Source organism: Rhinopithecus roxellana, chromosome 17, assembly GCF_007565055.1.
Source record: "Rhinopithecus roxellana isolate Shanxi Qingling chromosome 17, ASM756505v1, whole genome shotgun sequence".
Lineage (NCBI taxonomy): Eukaryota > Metazoa > Chordata > Mammalia > Primates > Cercopithecidae > Rhinopithecus > Rhinopithecus roxellana.
In genome coordinates, this window is record NC_044565.1 from 56,526,925 (window position 1) to 56,543,839 (window position 16,915).

At 41.2% G+C, this 16,915-nt stretch overlaps 1 protein-coding gene across 4 annotated transcripts; it reads right to left on the reverse strand.

Moving 5' to 3' along the window:
* Positions 1-1,231: 1,231 nt before the first annotated feature.
* Positions 1,232-16,797, reverse strand: ACP1 (acid phosphatase 1). 4 transcript variants are annotated; one of them, XR_750425.2, is made up of 6 exons: positions 16,652-16,797; positions 9,485-9,558; positions 9,124-9,392; positions 4,307-4,368; positions 2,427-2,532; positions 1,232-2,286 (listed from the first exon to the last, which is right to left on the reverse strand). XR_750425.2 is itself a non-coding variant. In XM_010386091.2 (6 exons), the coding sequence occupies exons 1-6, from the start codon at positions 16,743-16,745 to the stop codon at positions 2,209-2,211; spliced, it is 528 nt and encodes a 175-aa protein (XP_010384393.2). In that variant the 5' UTR covers positions 16,746-16,794; the 3' UTR covers positions 1,232-2,208. The 4 variants fall into 4 exon arrangements, 3 of the variants coding, with proteins under 3 accessions (XP_010384393.2, XP_010384392.2, XP_030777117.1); XM_010386091.2 differs by having other exon boundaries at positions 9,124-9,237; positions 16,652-16,794; XM_010386090.2 differs by having other exon boundaries at positions 9,279-9,392; positions 16,652-16,794.
* Positions 16,798-16,915: the final 118 nt, after the last annotated feature.

A 16,915-nucleotide genomic window follows, 5' to 3' on the forward strand; every position in this document is an offset into this window, starting at 1 on the left:
TAACAGGTTCACTGTTGGGAATTCGTGACTTCAGATTTACTGAGACCATGACACTGGCAAAAGGTCACAGAATATAAAAGTCATAAACAAATGAAAACTTGAAGCCTAAGAATTTCTCTAAGGGATAATTAGCATTTTTTTAAAGTAGAGGCTACTATATATTGGTGACATAATTTCTTGAGATAGGCCCTGATTTGCTGGGAAATATTCCAAATGAGGTTGTATCCATTATTTCCCAAGCGATTTTGTAATCATGAAAATGCAAAACTAGGAGGAACCTTAAGACTTCTAAGCAGTCTCAAAATTTTACATGTAGATATATTTTAAACAGATCTAACTGGATCCAATTTAAAAAGCTGAATTCAGCAAAGCAATGTTTCTCCATTCATATGAGCCCTTGTCGGCAGATGGTATTGTCTGGGTGTAGCCATAAGGACAGAATAGTCAAGAGTCCTAGGATTTGTTTGAGGATGTGTATTTATAAACATTAAAGAAAAACTATAGGATTTTATTTCCAAACATAAAGGAATAGAAGAGTAAGAAATTTTGACTTTGAGATAATTAAAAGCAATTACTGAATGAAGAGAACAGGGTGTAACTTTTGAAGTCTTCTTATTTAATCCTGTTTTCTAATTACAGCTCATTACTTGACCTTTTCTTCCCAATTTTTTATGTTTTAAGGATATAATGTTCAAATATCCAATCGATTAATATTTAATCCCCTAAGTTTTCTGTATGTCTGAGTAATTCCAATAAGAGCAAGACTCACTGAGTTTGCAAACTTTCTTCCTATGAAGACAGCGTGGCACTTCCACATGATACAGTGGGGAAACTACTCACTTTCATCTGGCAGCAGCTCATCCTCCAGGCACCAGTGAGTCAAGGATCAAACATGTCTCCTCCCCCTGGCACTGCCTGGGACCCTGATGATACTGGTCAGGAGTGCAGATGTTCTGGCCAGGTGGCTATGCATCACTGCACAGGAGGGCACAGCGTAGAGGCAACATGTCCAGAGGATGGTATTAGGCAAGGACATTTCCAGCTGTAGGACCTCAAACTTCTTTCAGAAACTAGACATTATGATATGCGGCAGTAATGTGCTTATTTTCATCATTTTACTTTCTCATCCTGAAGATAAAACATGCACACATAACATCATAGATCATGTAAAAAGGACAAAACAATGTTTTCAAATGCTTCCTTGTCAATAAAAAAACAGGCAGACACCAGATTTATATCTCTAGTTGTATTTTTGTAACTCCCCAGTTTATTTTGAAATATTCATGATTTTGACATTATCTCAAAATACACAGAAATTACCTATATCTGCCTATACACTTATTAAATGCTGATGAAGAATACTTAATATTTAAGCATGCCAAATAATAAAGCTTTTCCCAACTTTTAAAAATTTTAAAAATAAGCCAATTTATATTGGACATTTGGGTTACATGTGCATATAAAAACAGTCATATTCCTCAACTGACCATAGTTAGACTAGCATACAAGCGTCCTTCTTTCTGGATATAATTAAGTTTCAGAGGCAAAGTGGTTCAGATGGGAGCCAATGAGCTGACCTCCTCATGAAGTAAACTCGACAAAAATCATGAAGTATTGAAGGTGCTAACGACTGTTTCCATAAATGTTTCTCTCTTCCCTATCTTTTCAATATACAAGTGTGCAGTATGGGTGTGTATAAATTAAAACACTTCTAATCTAGACTGTGAGCTCCTATGGAGAGGGCTACTGTCAATCCATAAAAGGCCCGGGGAAGAGAGAGGTAGCACAGGGAGCAGAGGGCACCTGCCTTCCATCAGGCCATCCACACAAACCTACTGAAGAGGTAGACTTGACTATCTAAGTCTCAGCGGGCTCAGATGCTGACCTGGGCGTTCAAGTGAGGTTTTCCTTCATTATGTTTTATGTTGTTTGTTCTACTATTTTTGTAATTGGGGCAAAGTGAGATGTTCAACTAGTCTAAGAATGCTTAATATACCCCATAAACTGTCAGAATCAAATAATTTTATTGATTCTTCTGCCAAACATAACTGATTTCCATCTACAATATTTTTTAAGGTAAGAAACAGTAAGTCAACTGAACAAAGAGCTAGGCCTTTGGGCTCTGGAACATGATTACACACTGACTGAGAATGCAGGACCTCAGGGTGGGGTCTAGTCAGGCTGGCCACAGCAGGGCATGAACCTGCCTCAGTGGGCCTTCTCCAAGAACGCTCTGCAGCACCTGACACATTGCTGGTACACCGTCTCAAAGTCAGAATCATTCCCCTAAATGGACAGGAAAAGAAGAAAATGGCAAAACCTGCATAACAAAAACATCCTTAACACAATCTACTCTGTTATTTAATACTGCAGGATACAGACGTGGTGGGTCATCATATTAGCCCTAAAACGTGAACTGTACTTACATAATAGGGATCTTCAATAATAAGTTGTTTTTGTGGATCATAGCTCCCAAGTAGTTCAATTTTAGCTTTGCAGGTTTTAACTTGATTACTTTTTCTATTCAAATCTCTGTAAAATTGAAACATGAACTTAGTTTTCTGATCTATGGTTTCAAGTTAAACAGGGACATCTGCTAGGGTCTTATGAAACATCCATATCGAAATCAAGACAGGATGACCTAATTTGAAATGAAACAGAACACTCAGCAGGCCCGTGTGGCCCCTTCTGCAGCTGTATGCCACTGCCCTCTCTCTAGGCAAGAGAGTTTGCCACAGCAGCTTATTCTCACTGATTCTGTTATACAAAATATACAATAATTATATTTTCTCCCACGAAATATATTTTGAGACAATCAATCAAGTTTCAGAGATAAAACAAAGGTGACAGAAAGGAACCCAAAACACCATCTGAACCAGTTCCAAAACAGAGGGCTACCAATTCCATCCTCAAGTGTCTTGACAGCACTTCCCGCAGCATGACCCACTCCTTAATTACTCTTCCTTCTTTTACTCCTCAAGCCTCTGCCCAAGCTGAAAACTCAGCTTCACTCTAGACTTCCACCTTTAGCTTTCACATTGCTACAAAAGAAAAAGGCAAACTGAACTAAGTGCCTCCATTTATTTAACACATTCGACTGAGCACCTACGACAGATGAGTCGATGAGTCAGGCATGTGCTTTATGTGGGAATGGAACAGCCAAGAGCCCCGTGCGTGAAGGTTTACAGCAGCTCAGGAGTAGGCGCAGGGACGAGAACTGCGGGCAGGCCTAAGTCTAATGCACAATCTGGCCTAGTGACAGGGTAGCGGAATACCTCTACAAAGAAATGAATTTCAGCTGACCCACAAAAGGCAAATAGGAGCCGAATGGCCCAAGCAGCAAGGAGGAGCTTCCAGGCAGAGGAACAGCACATGCAAACGTGAGGCTGCAGGAACTCCGCTTGCCCCCCACACACAAAGAAACACAGTGCTCAGTGCCGATCAAAGCAAATGGGGTCTCCTAAAAAGGTGTTTTTACGATACCTATAAGCTATGGTGTCAGTGAAAACAATGAGAGCAGAATAAGGACTGAAAAATAAAATTAAAAAATGCATGCATTTTAATGAAGGTCCTGATTAATATAAAGTAATTAAAACTGGTGCATCCCTATCTGTTCATTTGTACAAAAGTAATTAAAAACACAAATAGTTTATCTTCATCAAAAACAAGTACTATTTATGAAAAAGTAGTGATGTAAGTCAGAATCCTGGAGTGACATTAAATTATGATTAGTTCCCAGCGACGCCCTAAGTAGAGGACTGGGGCAGGTCAAGAGAGTGGTGACTGAGGCAGGACGGCAGCGCCCTGCCTCACTGAACCTAGGCTTAAATCCCACCACATTTACCACGTTAGCTGTGTGAACTTGGGGACACAACCTAACATTACCATTTCTCACGTCCTTCTTTCACAAGATGGGGTAATAATAGGAACCTACAGTTGCAGAGCTTTGGCCTGAGAATCAATAAAACACTGCCCTGTCCAGGAATCATTACAGCAAAAATAACAAAATCGCTCTCATGCAGAACAATGTGCCTGATACAAAACTATCACAGTCAAGCTAGTTTTCCAATTAAATCATGCTATTAATAACTGGACTTTCCCTTTTCTAAGGTGTATTTCCTTGAAAATACCTAAGGGACAATTCTAGATTACTAAGTTTTTTTGCTGTTCTAAATAAATAATTCTACATATGGTGACCATCACTATTAAAACCTTTAATATAGAAAAAGTAAATCTGGACAACAAATTACTTGGCCCATTACTGAACTGAGAGTTGAACAGACATATTCTTCAAAAACAGGATTACCTCAGATTGCTTTCATCCATACATAGTATATAATCAAACGTGGCAAAATCTTCTTTGGTAATCTAAAATTGAATAAGAAGTCAAAATACAGTGTTTATACCATTTAAGCCTAGAGGAGGCAAAGATATACTAAAAGAAAAAAAAAACTGCTATATTTGAGCCTGTTATTCACTAATTAACAATTTAATTAAATAAATAATTCTTAGGATACTTTTAAGTTAGAACACAGAGTTAACCTACTTCTCAAAACTGAACTGCAAAGAAATTTTGTATTATAAAGTTCCATACAATAATCATAAAATAGTATAATGTGTAGACACAACGTTTATACATCAGCTTCAATTCCTTAGTAACAATGTATAACACGGTCAACATACTAAAATTTCACATATTTAATCCCCTTCATTATTCTACTCTATTTCTCATTCCACAAGCACTGAACATCCGGGGCCCCAGTGACACACACCAAGCTAAGCGGATAGAGCCGTGTCTGGTGGAGCCCTTCTACACGGGGCAGGCAACACACAGGAGGCACAGATGCCCCGGAGGAAATAAAGCAGAGAGGAGATACACACAGGTCTGGGGCAGGGAGAAGGAGAAGTATTAAGTTGCGTAGTCAGAGGTGGTCACTAAGAAAGAGACACAGGAGTCATAACCGACAGTCCTCCTTTATTTTGATCGAATATCCATAATTTAAACCTGACACAGAAGAAAATGCCACCCAGTATTTCTACTGATTGCAACCTGAAAGCTTATCATTGTTTTCTGATATAATCTATAAATATACCTACTTAAAATATAAATAAAAAGATTTTGTGAATTTCAACTACTATAAATAATGGCAGAATAAGAAACATAAACATACATACTGCGAAACAAAGGCGCAAAGTGTAACTTTCCTAATATAACTTGTTTTTCTGAAAAATGAGAAATTTCGGCGTTTAGCATGCACTTCCAGAAACTAGAAAGGCCTGTATTTCGTCAACACTCCCATGGCACTGACTTATTTCAAAACTGAGAATAAGTACAATACTGAATTTTTTTTTCTTTTTTGTTTTTAGAGAAAAGGTCTCACTGTCACCAACGCTGGGATGCAGTGGTGAGACCATAGCTCACTGCAGCCTCAACTTCTTGAGTTCAAGCCATCTTCCTACCTCAGCCTCCCAAACAGCTGGGACTACAGGCACATGTCATAGCACCCAGCTAATTTTTTACATTTTTGTAGAGATGGGTCTCACTATACTGCCCAGGCTGCTCTTGACCTCCTAGGCTCAAGCAATGTTGAGCCTCTCAAAGTGTTATTAGGATTATAAGTGTGAGCCACCAAGCCAGAACAGTATTATTTCTCCAAATTAGTTATGTGAGAAATGCCCTAAGATTTAATACTAAACTTGTTTCAAATTCTGGACTAATTGTAAATTTTTCATAAAAAAAGACTTAGTAATCGTTACATAATTTTTAGATGTTACAATAATTGAGAAAGAAAAGAAACAGCTATAACTTATGTAACAAATGCACAGTAAAGGATTTCCACTTGCAGCTATAAATGAAACAGCTTGTGGCAAATCATCCCTATTACTAAAAACAATTAGAAACCCCATATACAAAACCAATGCTCTAGTGACCATCAGGCTTTGGGGGCCACGAGGCCGCTCTAGCTCTGCGGCTCTCGCACAAAAGCAGCCACACACTACAGGTGAATGAACAAGTCTGGCCGTGTTCCAATAAACACTGTTCATAAAAAAGGTACCTCAAAAAAAGGTGCAGTCCCCAACCTGCAGACTCCTGCCACTTGCCACTTCTCTTCCCGCTAAAACTGGGCAATGACAAGGCCTCAGAACAGGGATCTCAAACAGTTCAGTAGCAGAACTCTTTAACTCTTTACAATTATTTAAATCCTATGTTATGGTTTGGATGTGTCCCCCAAAGTTCCTGTGCTGGAAACTTCATCCCCAATGCAACAACAGTGAGAGGGAGGATCTTGATCAATGCTACCAGCTTGGGAGTGGGCTCCTGACACTGATGGGTCCTCTCTCTCTCCTGTTTTCCTCCTCTTGTTTTTCTAGTTCTCGCTCTCACTCACTCTGGGACACTCTCGACTCCTTCACCTTCTACCACAGGATCAGGCAGCAAGAAGGACCTCACAGCCCCATGAGCCCCTTGACTTTGGACTTCACAGCCTCTGGAACTACAGGAAATAAATCTCTGTTCGTTGTAAATTACCCAGTCTCAGGTACTGTTAGAGCAGCACAAACGGACAAAGATACACAAGCAACAAAACAAAGAGAAAAAAACAGAAAAGGAAAGCAGATTCACAAATGGTCCAGATAATCAGAAAATCAGATAATCAGAGTTGCCACGGTATTTAAAGCACTTGTGATAGTATGTTCAAGAAAACACAGAGCAAGATGTAGAATTTCACCAGAAAAATAGAATCTACAAAAAAAAAAAAAAAAAGAAACTTAAAGAATTAAGTAAATAACAGACAATCTTGATACTGTTTGAAAATGGCAGAAAGATCTGTATATCAGAAAACAGGTCAGCAGAAAATATCAGACTGAAGAAGAGAGTGAAAAGGATAGAAAATAGAAGAGTGTTAGAAATATATGTTCAATATACATGTAAGGTGAATCTCAGGAGAAAAGAGAAAGAGAAGTACAATACGAAAAGATAACAGCCTGGGATTTTCCAAAATTGATGAAAAGCATCAAGTCACAACGTCAAGGATCATATCTGGTCTACCACACCGAAACTGCTGAAAACCAAATTCCGAAAGAAAAACTGAAAGACTGCCAGAGAAAGTATCAGACAACAAAAAGACAACCCATTAGACAAATTTTTCAAATGATAAGCAGAAACACTATCAATCTTCAACAAACTTTTTTTAGAGAAGAAAAAGAGGGAACATCCCCAATCTGTTTCATGAGGATGTGTACCCCACTACACGGTGTCTGCTGGGCATGACTCCAACAGAACACAGCAGGTGCACACCGTTACCACAGCAGCACTATCTGCAGTAGCCCCAAACTAGAAACCCCCTGACCCCCACCAGGAGGACAGCGGACAAACTGTGAAATGATATCGTATCCGGCAATGACAATTATATTGCCACAATCAACACGGAGATTCTCACAAGCAAAAAAAGCTGACAGACAACAGCATGTACTATAATTCCACTTCTATGAAGTTAAAAAGTACAACCAATTTTTTGTGGGGATTTCTGGAGGAGTGGGGAGGGGGCTATTATGGGACCTCAGGGTTGCACTCACAATCTGTGTACACAAGTCAATGAAAAGTTTACCGAAAAGAGAACATAATGCATAATAAAGTAAAAAAATCTCCTTTGAACTAACTGGGCAGGAAGCTCACGTATTCTAAAAGACTAACTGTAAGAGTTAAAAATAAGCACCCTAAAAACATTTCATTTATTGCCGGGCGCGGTGGCTCAAGCCTGTAATCCCAGCACTTTGGGAGGCCGAGACGGGCGGATCACGAGGTCAGGAGATCAAGACCATCCTGGCTAACACGGTGAAACCCCGTCTCTACTAAAAATACAAAAAACTAGCCGGGCGACCTGGCGGGCGCCTGTAGTCCCAGCTACTCGGGAGGCTGAGGCAGGAGAATGGCGTGAACCCGGGAGGCGGAGCTTGCAGTGAGCTGAGATCCGGCCACTGCATTCCAGCCCGGGCAACAGAGCAAGACTCCGTCTCAAAAAAAAAAAAAAAAAAAAAACATTTCATTTATTAAACACAGGTTGAAAGGCACTGAGAAAATTGAGATTTTAAGAAATGTACAATAGTTATCACACAAATTGTGACATTAGTAAAGGAAAAGAACTTGTAAACAAAGATCTGATGTGATACTGATTCATAAAACACACCTTAAAAATTTCTTAAAAGAAACAGGAAAAAAAAAAAGCAAGAAACGTGCAAATACTGCTTCTAAAACTGTTCTTTAAAAAAGTTCCTAATATGTCTTTAAAATACTTCATTTGCATCCACTCTTATTACACACTTAGTGTATAAAAAAAACTGACCTTAAAAACATAAAACTTCAAAGTATGAGTGCTCATATTCTGAAGGACTGCTCCAAATAAATCTATTTTCAACAATGGCCAGTAGAAACTGGCAAGGTATGCAAAGGCCTGAAGAGATTAGGATGGATAAATTGTATAAAAATGTTTAATCACCTGACCAATGACAATTCCATTTCAGAAAAGGTCAGTCCCAGAGTACTTCATTTAAATAAAGAACTCTTAGAAAAATCAACTTTAGCTTCTAATTTATAATATAAAGACAAGGTTATCTTTAACTGAAATTGCAGAATTTGATTGTGACTTTATTAGACTCCAAACTCGAAGTGTGGCACAACACACTATAATTATATGTCCATAATGTTGTTGGTATTACCCTATATTACTAAGCCACTTTACAGTTGAAAAAATATTTTTGTATGTATTATATAACTTAATTCTAGCAACAAACTTGCAATATAGGCAGGATAATTACTATGGCCTAAATGTTTAATAAAAATTATGCAGGAAGGAACAGAAGACAGAGTACCGCTCAGCCCCAGCTCGCAGTCAGGCTCTCTCATTATAAATTACCTAGCTTTTATGTGCATTTTAATAAATAAATTCCAAAGTCATGCAAGTCTTTCAACACTGTGCAACCAGAAGTGACAAAATGGACACACTGTAGCTGGTTAAGCTCACCCTAAATAAACACATTCATTAATATGCAAGTCTGGTTAATCCCTTCACTACTTCTCAAGTTACCGGACTCTACATATTAGAAATGGAACAAGAGCTTGTCTACCTGTCTTGCTTTATGGGCTGTGTGAATGCCATGATTTCTTAGGCAGCTCACAGCTCTTGGGTCTGGGGACCGGCCCACGTTCCAGTCAGAAACAGCACCGCTGTCCATGACCCACTGAAACACAAAACACACATCTTCAAGTCCAAGGACGGTACCTGCCGGGCAACGTGGCTCATGGGAATGCCGTGCCTCTTCATGCAGTTCTGCCCTCGGTAGTCAGGGGCGTTCCCTATCTCATACCCGGAAGTCGCCGCGCTGTCTACCCTCCACTGCAGGGGAAGAAACATGGAATTTTTTTTTTGGCAATTTCCTGCCCAGAAGAGTTCAGGGTGGCCTCTTTAAGATAATGAATGGTACTTACATTCTCTGAGATGTTTTGATCAGTTACAAGTTTCCTGAAAACTGCTTCTGCAATGGGTGATCGACAAATGTTACCTTTAAAAAAAGGGGGGGGTTGGGGAAACAGAGGGTTAGGTTGGATGGAAGGGCACACGCCAGTTCCCCTCTTCACATACCTGACACGCAGGGGCTGTGCTATCCCTCAGGAAAAATAAAGGCCACCAACACTATCCTTTGACGCCTTTGTCCAACCAGTGAGGGTAGACCCTGCTGGAGAACAGCCCATCAGGCTCAAGTTCAGTGACTTGACACCAACCGGCCAAGTACTCCAAGTACAGATGACAAAGGTATCAGAATAACAACTTCAACCAAAATTATTGTTTAAAGAGCTGCTACTAAAGATCCAGGAGCGAATCATGAAAATGAAGTGGGTTGCAACCAGCTTATTTTACAACGAAATACAACAGAATAAAAATAAAATACAGTGGTCTGTCCCTCAGCAGACTCAGGGAGCTGGTTCAGGACACCCTCCCACGCCTACCCAGTGTACCAAACCTGCATACTCAGGTCCCACAGGTGGCCCCCCTGTGAATTTGGAGTCCAAGTATAGGAAAAGTCAGCCCTCCATATAGATGGATTTTTCATTCAGACAGCAAGGTATTTTCCATCTGTGCTTGGTTAAAAAAATTACTTGAATAAATCCCTCGAAGTTCAAACCCCTGTGGTTCAAGGGTAAACTATGTATTTTCAAGTATATCACACATAAGGATGACTATTGGTTCACAAAACAACACATAAACACACAAACACACAAACATGCATTTAAGCATAAACAGCGATTCAACACCGACATTCACTGAGCGATCACATGCGAAGCCCAGGGGCACAGATCCAGGCATCAGCAGCCCAAGGTCAGGGACCCCACTCTCCAGACCATGATGTCGACACCAGGGCCACCCCTACTTCAGACAGCAAGTGAGAAATCCAGGTTCCCCAGGGCTCCCTCAGGTTTGATAATTCCCCAGAATTACTTCCCAAACTCAGGAAAGCAGAACACTTACCATTACAGTTTCATTATAATAACAGTAACAAAAACAAAAACGAAAACAAAAAATAAAACCAGCCAAAGCAAGTGACCCACAGGGCACACTCTGGGAGGTTTCCTGACAGGCAGCTCCACTGTCCCCCGGGACACCTTCCCCTCCTGTCATCAACATGGGGCAATATTCAAAGAGCAACCCAGGAAGCTCCTCAGAGCCATGGTGCTCCGAGGTTTTACTGGGGTTTTTGGAGGGAGACACAATGGGTTCAATCACTGGCTATTCAGCTGAACTCAATCTCCAGGCTCCCTCCCACATGTGGCTCAAAGCCCCCACCCGGAGTCATCTCATCAGCATATATACTATGGGGGCCACCTTCAATAACTAAGATACTCCCATCACTCCTAGAAAACTCCAAGGCATTTAGAGGTTACCTCCCAGGAGGTAAGGTAAGGGCCAAATTCAAATTCATTACTACCCAGAGGAAAAAGACATAAGATCTCATCCCCAAATAGATCTACCATATACAAGCAATGTACTTATGGGAGGTGCACAGTTGGCTATAATAAAAGTGAGAAAATGAATACTAATAAGCAATATACTACAGTAGCACAGAAAAAGAACGATGTTACAAAGCAAAAACAAGACATAAGAAAATTTCCTACCAGAAAAAAGAAAGATTAGAGATGATATTTAAAGGATGATCAGGATCTTAATGGACAGAGGAAGGGAAAGGCATTTAACTCAGGGGGATTGTGGCACTAAGCAGGTGAGGCTGCGATGCTTCAGATACAGACAGCCAGTGTCTGGAAACTGATGGGCTGGTATACAGGAGGCCTAAAACACTGGGCCAAGACTTGGACTTCGTGTAGCCACTATGAGGAGAAATAGAAAGTCCTATGGAAAAGGGTAATATGACTTATTCAACAAACATATTTTGTATGCCCACTCTATGTGCCAAGCACTGTGCCCTAATCTGAAGACAGTTGTTTCAAACATAGACCCTTCCTACAAGTTACCAAAATTACTGGCAGGGCTAAGGAAACGCTAGAAGAGCACATTACTGAATTGGAGAGACCTTGTAAGAGGTTCCTATGGAGGAGCAAATACAAGACAGTGTCAGAGTGGAAAGGTGTGGCAGCTTTCCTCAACCATGATAAAGGTCATGGAAGATACTCCTGTAACAAAAGACAGGTTAACAAGAGAAAAAACATAACAAATCTATTTAATCAGTTTTATGTGACATGGAAGCCTTCAGAAACGAAGACCCAAAGACCCAGGGAAATGGTTATGATGCTTAGATGACCAATGCACAGCCATGTAGAAACGGAACTGGACAAAAAGAAATGATCCAATGGTAGTGGACTGAGGAGCGAAAACCAGCAGGGCCACAGCATTTCCTCCCCCAGGAATGAGGCAGGGCCACTCTGGAATGGGGTCTTCAAGAGAAGGCAGAAGGGAGACAGTGACCTTTGTAGGTTTTACGGCTTGCTTTGCGGGAGAGTTCTAGTTTCTATGATCTGCGTTGGGGAAGATAAATGACGGTTTCTATGACTTTGCTTCTGGGGCTGCTCTGAGGCCTTCCAGTATCCTTAATGCCAAAGCACTATACTGAGTCCAAACATTAGGAACTGAATTTAGGAAACAGACAAGAAAAAGAAGAACTGTGAGAATAGACAGCACTAAATAAGAGTTGACTCTTTGTCATTATTAGGGTTTCTGTTTATGACAAACAAGTACAATGAGGATCTTCTAGTGTTGTAAAACATAGCTAATTCCCTAATTCAGAAAACCAACTCATTGCCTTACTATACAGCCTTCAGTTTCTACATTGTAAGACCTAAGCACATTATGTAATTTTTTCTCACAGAAGACTGTAGTTTCCACAGCAGTAAAAAATCTTACCTACAAACCATAAAGGGAAAGACAACAAATTAGCCTTGAATGCCCTCTCTATGCCACTTTGTGTTATGAAGTTGTTCCTTTTGACATTCTAAATTTTGTTTAGTTTTTTAAACAGGTATTGTCATCAGCACTATTTTAATTACTGAAAGGCTTCCCATGGGTGTGTAACTCTTTTACTTGTCACCATATACCCTGGGAATATTTTTAACAGCAAACATTGTATTTCTAAATTAAGACACTTACTATTATTTTGGAACTGTACAACAACTGATGCCTAATATCTCAGCATCTAAAAATACAATAATAAAGACTAGCCCCACACGTTTACAAATAATTATCATTAACTGTAAAATAACAGTTCACTTTCCCCACAACAATATGAAAACTTGCATTATTAACTGTCCTGAAGGCCAGTAGTAGTTTGCCCTGTTGATTTCGAAAGTTGATGCCACCAAATTGTGTCATGAAAAAATGGAGCACCCTGGTCTTCAGTGAAACATTGCATGTACTTCACCTACAGAACAAGTTCTAAAAATAGAACATTCCAAAATCAAATGCCTTTAAAAACTGTTTCAATCTGTAAAGTATCAAGTTTGTCTTTTCCAAATTAGGCAGAGTATTTTATACCTTTCTTCAGCATTTTCAATTCAAGGATGGAGACTCATAAAAGGCAACAGGTAGGCTCTGGGAGCGTAGGGCTGTGTCTGCTATACCTGGTAAGAGACCCGGCACCCAGTATGGGTGTAGCCCAGAAGTAAAGTGACTCCACCAACATGTGCTATCTCCACCAACCATGCTGGCTGGGTCATGGCTCCTGCATCATCTTCACTGGTAAGTCTCTATCTTACAAAAACATAAAGCACCCTTCCTAATTGGGCTGTAGTAAGGCAGCTCAATTATTTCCCATCATTAGCTTCCCCGGTGAAAAACCTCTGATGCTTTTCTACACTTCAGTCTCAAAGGGTCCAAATGAATGCTTTGAAGGAACAAAACTTTTTACATTTCAAAAGCATGCAACTGTTACTGTCCTCTATACAGCCAGCAAATAAAATGCCATTTACCGCTTAAATTCCCTCAGAATGCAACTACTCACCACCCAACCAGTAAGGGCATGCTCCACCTCCAGTTTAATCTCAAAACAACAGCTGAAACTCTTCTTTTTAAACTTAAATTTGATCATTTCCCACCTCTGCTCAAAACCTTCCAATGTTTATTCAGAGTAAGCCCAAGTCTTCACATGGCCTCCCAAGATCTGGATATAAAACACGGGTCTGTAAATTGGCTCATGGTCCACCTTTGTGTACAGCCCACAGCGGTAAGAATAATTTTTACATGGTTGGGTAGTTGGAAAAAATCCAAAAGTAGCATATCTTGTGACATGTGAAAATTATACGGAGTTCCATCCAACTGTCATGTCCATAAATGAAGATCCACTAGAACACAGCCAGGTTCACCACATGCATGGGTACTTTGTGCTACACCCTTTCTGTATGGCATGTGAAGCAAATCTAAAATAATTATAATCTGGTTCTTTACACAAAGAATTTGCAAACTCCTGCCCTAAAGGACCAGTGTATATAAGGAATTAACTACTCCCTATACATCTACAATGGAAGCACTGAGAAAACAGTCACTCAAATTATCTGCTAAATCTTCCAGTATAGATGAGGAATCCCAACTGAGAAAAGGTATCCAGCCACCAGGCCCAGCCACTGTGGCTTCCCTGTGGTTCATGACCACGGCCAGTATTCTTCCTTCAAAACCTTTACCTGCTTTCCTCTGGGTTCAGGATGCTTCTCCAAAATATCCTAGGCTTGCTTCCTCACCTCCTTCAAGTCTTTACTCAAAGGTCATCTAGCAGATGGGGCCTTCCCTGACCACCCCACTCAAAACTGCACTCCACTCTCATTCCCCTTTTCTGCTCTATTTTTCTTAATGCTTCACACCAACCGATTGAGCGCATCAATACTGGCTGGTGACTGAGAGAACGTGAGCTCCAGAGAGGCTGGGATTTTTGTCTGTTGTGTTCACCACTCCATATATCCCTACCACTTAGAGGAGTTCATGTCATATAGTAGATGCTCAACAACAACAACAACAAATCATTGAATTGCACTGAAATACAGTAGTCCCCCCTTTTACAAGGCTTTGCTTTCCATGGTTACCCCGTGGTCAGTTTGGTTGGAAAATATTAAATGAAGAATTCCACAAACAAATAATTCCTAAGTTTTAAATTGTGCACTGTTCTGAGTAGCAGGATAAATTCTCATGCCATCCCATTCTGTCCTGCCCCAGAAGTGAATCATGCCTTTGTCCAGCGTATCCATGCTGTCTATCCACCTATTGCCCTCTTGCTTATCAGATCCACTGTGATATGCTATCACAGTGCCTGAGTTCAAGTCACCCTTAGTTTACTAATAATGGTCCCAAAGCGTGAAGCTAGCAATTCAGATACGGCAGAGAGGCCATAAGCACTACCTTTAAGCAAAAAGGTGAAAGTTTTTGACTTATTCTGGAAAGAAAAAAAAATCTTATACTGAGGTTACTAAGATCTACGGTACGAACAAATCTTCTATCCATGAAAATGTAAACAAGGAAAAAGAAATTCCTGACAGTTTGTCGTCTCGCCTCAAACTGCGAAAGTTGCGACCACATTGTAAGTGCTTAGTTAAGGTGGAAACGGCATTACATTTGCGGGTGGAAGAAATGAGCAGACACATGTTCCAACTGACAGCAGTTGGGTCTGGTACTACCCATGGTTTCAGGATCCACTGGAGAGTCTTGGAATGTACCACCTACAGCTAAAGTGGGACTACTGCATATGCAAGGATCCAACTCCCCATTAACAGCAACCATGATACCTTATACCAGCATAATCGACAATACTAACCAGAAATATACAAGGGAATGAAATAGTATTTGGTAACCATCCTTAACCAAACTACTGTTTAATAAACTTGTTGATTACATTCAGCCTTCAATAAGTCTTAAAAATCAAATGATGCCCACTACCAATGTAAAACAAGGTGAGTCTTCCAATTCTTCTTTCACAGAAATTAACTTCTACAAAACCTAGTCAGCGTTTATCATATATTGTCCTAAAGCTGGAAACAAAATGAAAAATAAGCCACAGTTATTGCCCTCAAGAAAATTAAACTTAGCTGGGATTTCAACAGACTATCAAATAATTATAGCAAAATTTGTGTAATACAGGATGTCGATAAGCAATCACAAGAAGCAACTCATGGTCTGGGAAAGCAAAGGAGGAAATACTTGGGTTTGACTTTATAAAATAAAAAGACGTTCCAGGCAAAATTCATAATGGGCACCCAGCCATGGAGGCTCAGTAAGCATGTGAAGCGCTATAGAGCAACGAAAGATTCTGTAAGCCAGTGTCCCGAGAGTGTGAGCAGGAAAAGGTACAGGAGATAAAGTGAGGAGTCTGTAAAAATAAACAGAAATTTTACTCTGCAGGAAATGCAAACTCACAGAAGGTTTTAAGTAACCTGGACTACTGACAATTTAGGCCTTCCTCTCAGGGTGGAGGCACCGAGGAATATAACCTTGTAGTACTACACCAAAGGAAGATCCCCGAAAACCTAACGGAAAGTAAATTATGTTTGAAGTAAGGTAAGCTAAGTGTTGAAATTCCAGGAGTGAAAATATTTTAAGCTGGAAAGTTCCTAAAAGCCATTAATAAAATACACTTTTATTTTTCATGGGCAAAGTTATACAGGGACCTCCAGGTCTCCTTGGCTTGGCTTTTACAATCAAGAAACCCGAAACCGTAAAACTTCATCTCCGTTTAGCTCAGATCCATACCTAAGCACGGCCTAAGGAAACCAGCAAGCAAAACAATTTTGTCATAGGACTTCGGAGGCCCCTAAGAGACCACATCAGTCCGACAACTCCAGGCCTACCTGGGCCCATTGGAGGGGAACGAGAGGATTCTAGTAGGCGCAAAGAACGAACCTTGGCTTGTAGGGGCTGTGGCTGCAAATGGCAAAAGCCCCGGATATATGGCAGGTGCGAGGAGACCCAGGTTTACAGGGCAGGCTGGGCCGCTGCACGGGGCGGATGGGGAACAGGGGCGCTGCGAGACACTCCTGGAACACCCTAGGCCTCCCAGTCCCTGGCCTCCTCTCCCTCATTGTTCCCAGCCCCGCGGCATAATCCACAGGGCCCAAGCCCGATCCAACCCCCGCGGGGGACGTCAGAACATGAGTAAGTCGGCGCCCTCTTACCCAGACACACAAACAGCACGGACTTGGTAGCCTGTTCCGCCATCTTTCCGCGCGCAAAAGCGCCAACAGGCCGCGACGTTCCGCACGCCGACATGGCGCATGCGCACTGCCAGCCTCTCGCCCAGCGCGCCGGCGCAGTCCCGCACCAACGCCGCCAGGGCAGCGCGGGCTGGAGCCACGCCTGCGCAGTCGGCTGCAGTGCGCCTGCGGGGGCGGTCCTGCGACGGTCTGAGGGCGGGCGGGGAGGGTCCGCGGGTCAGCTGC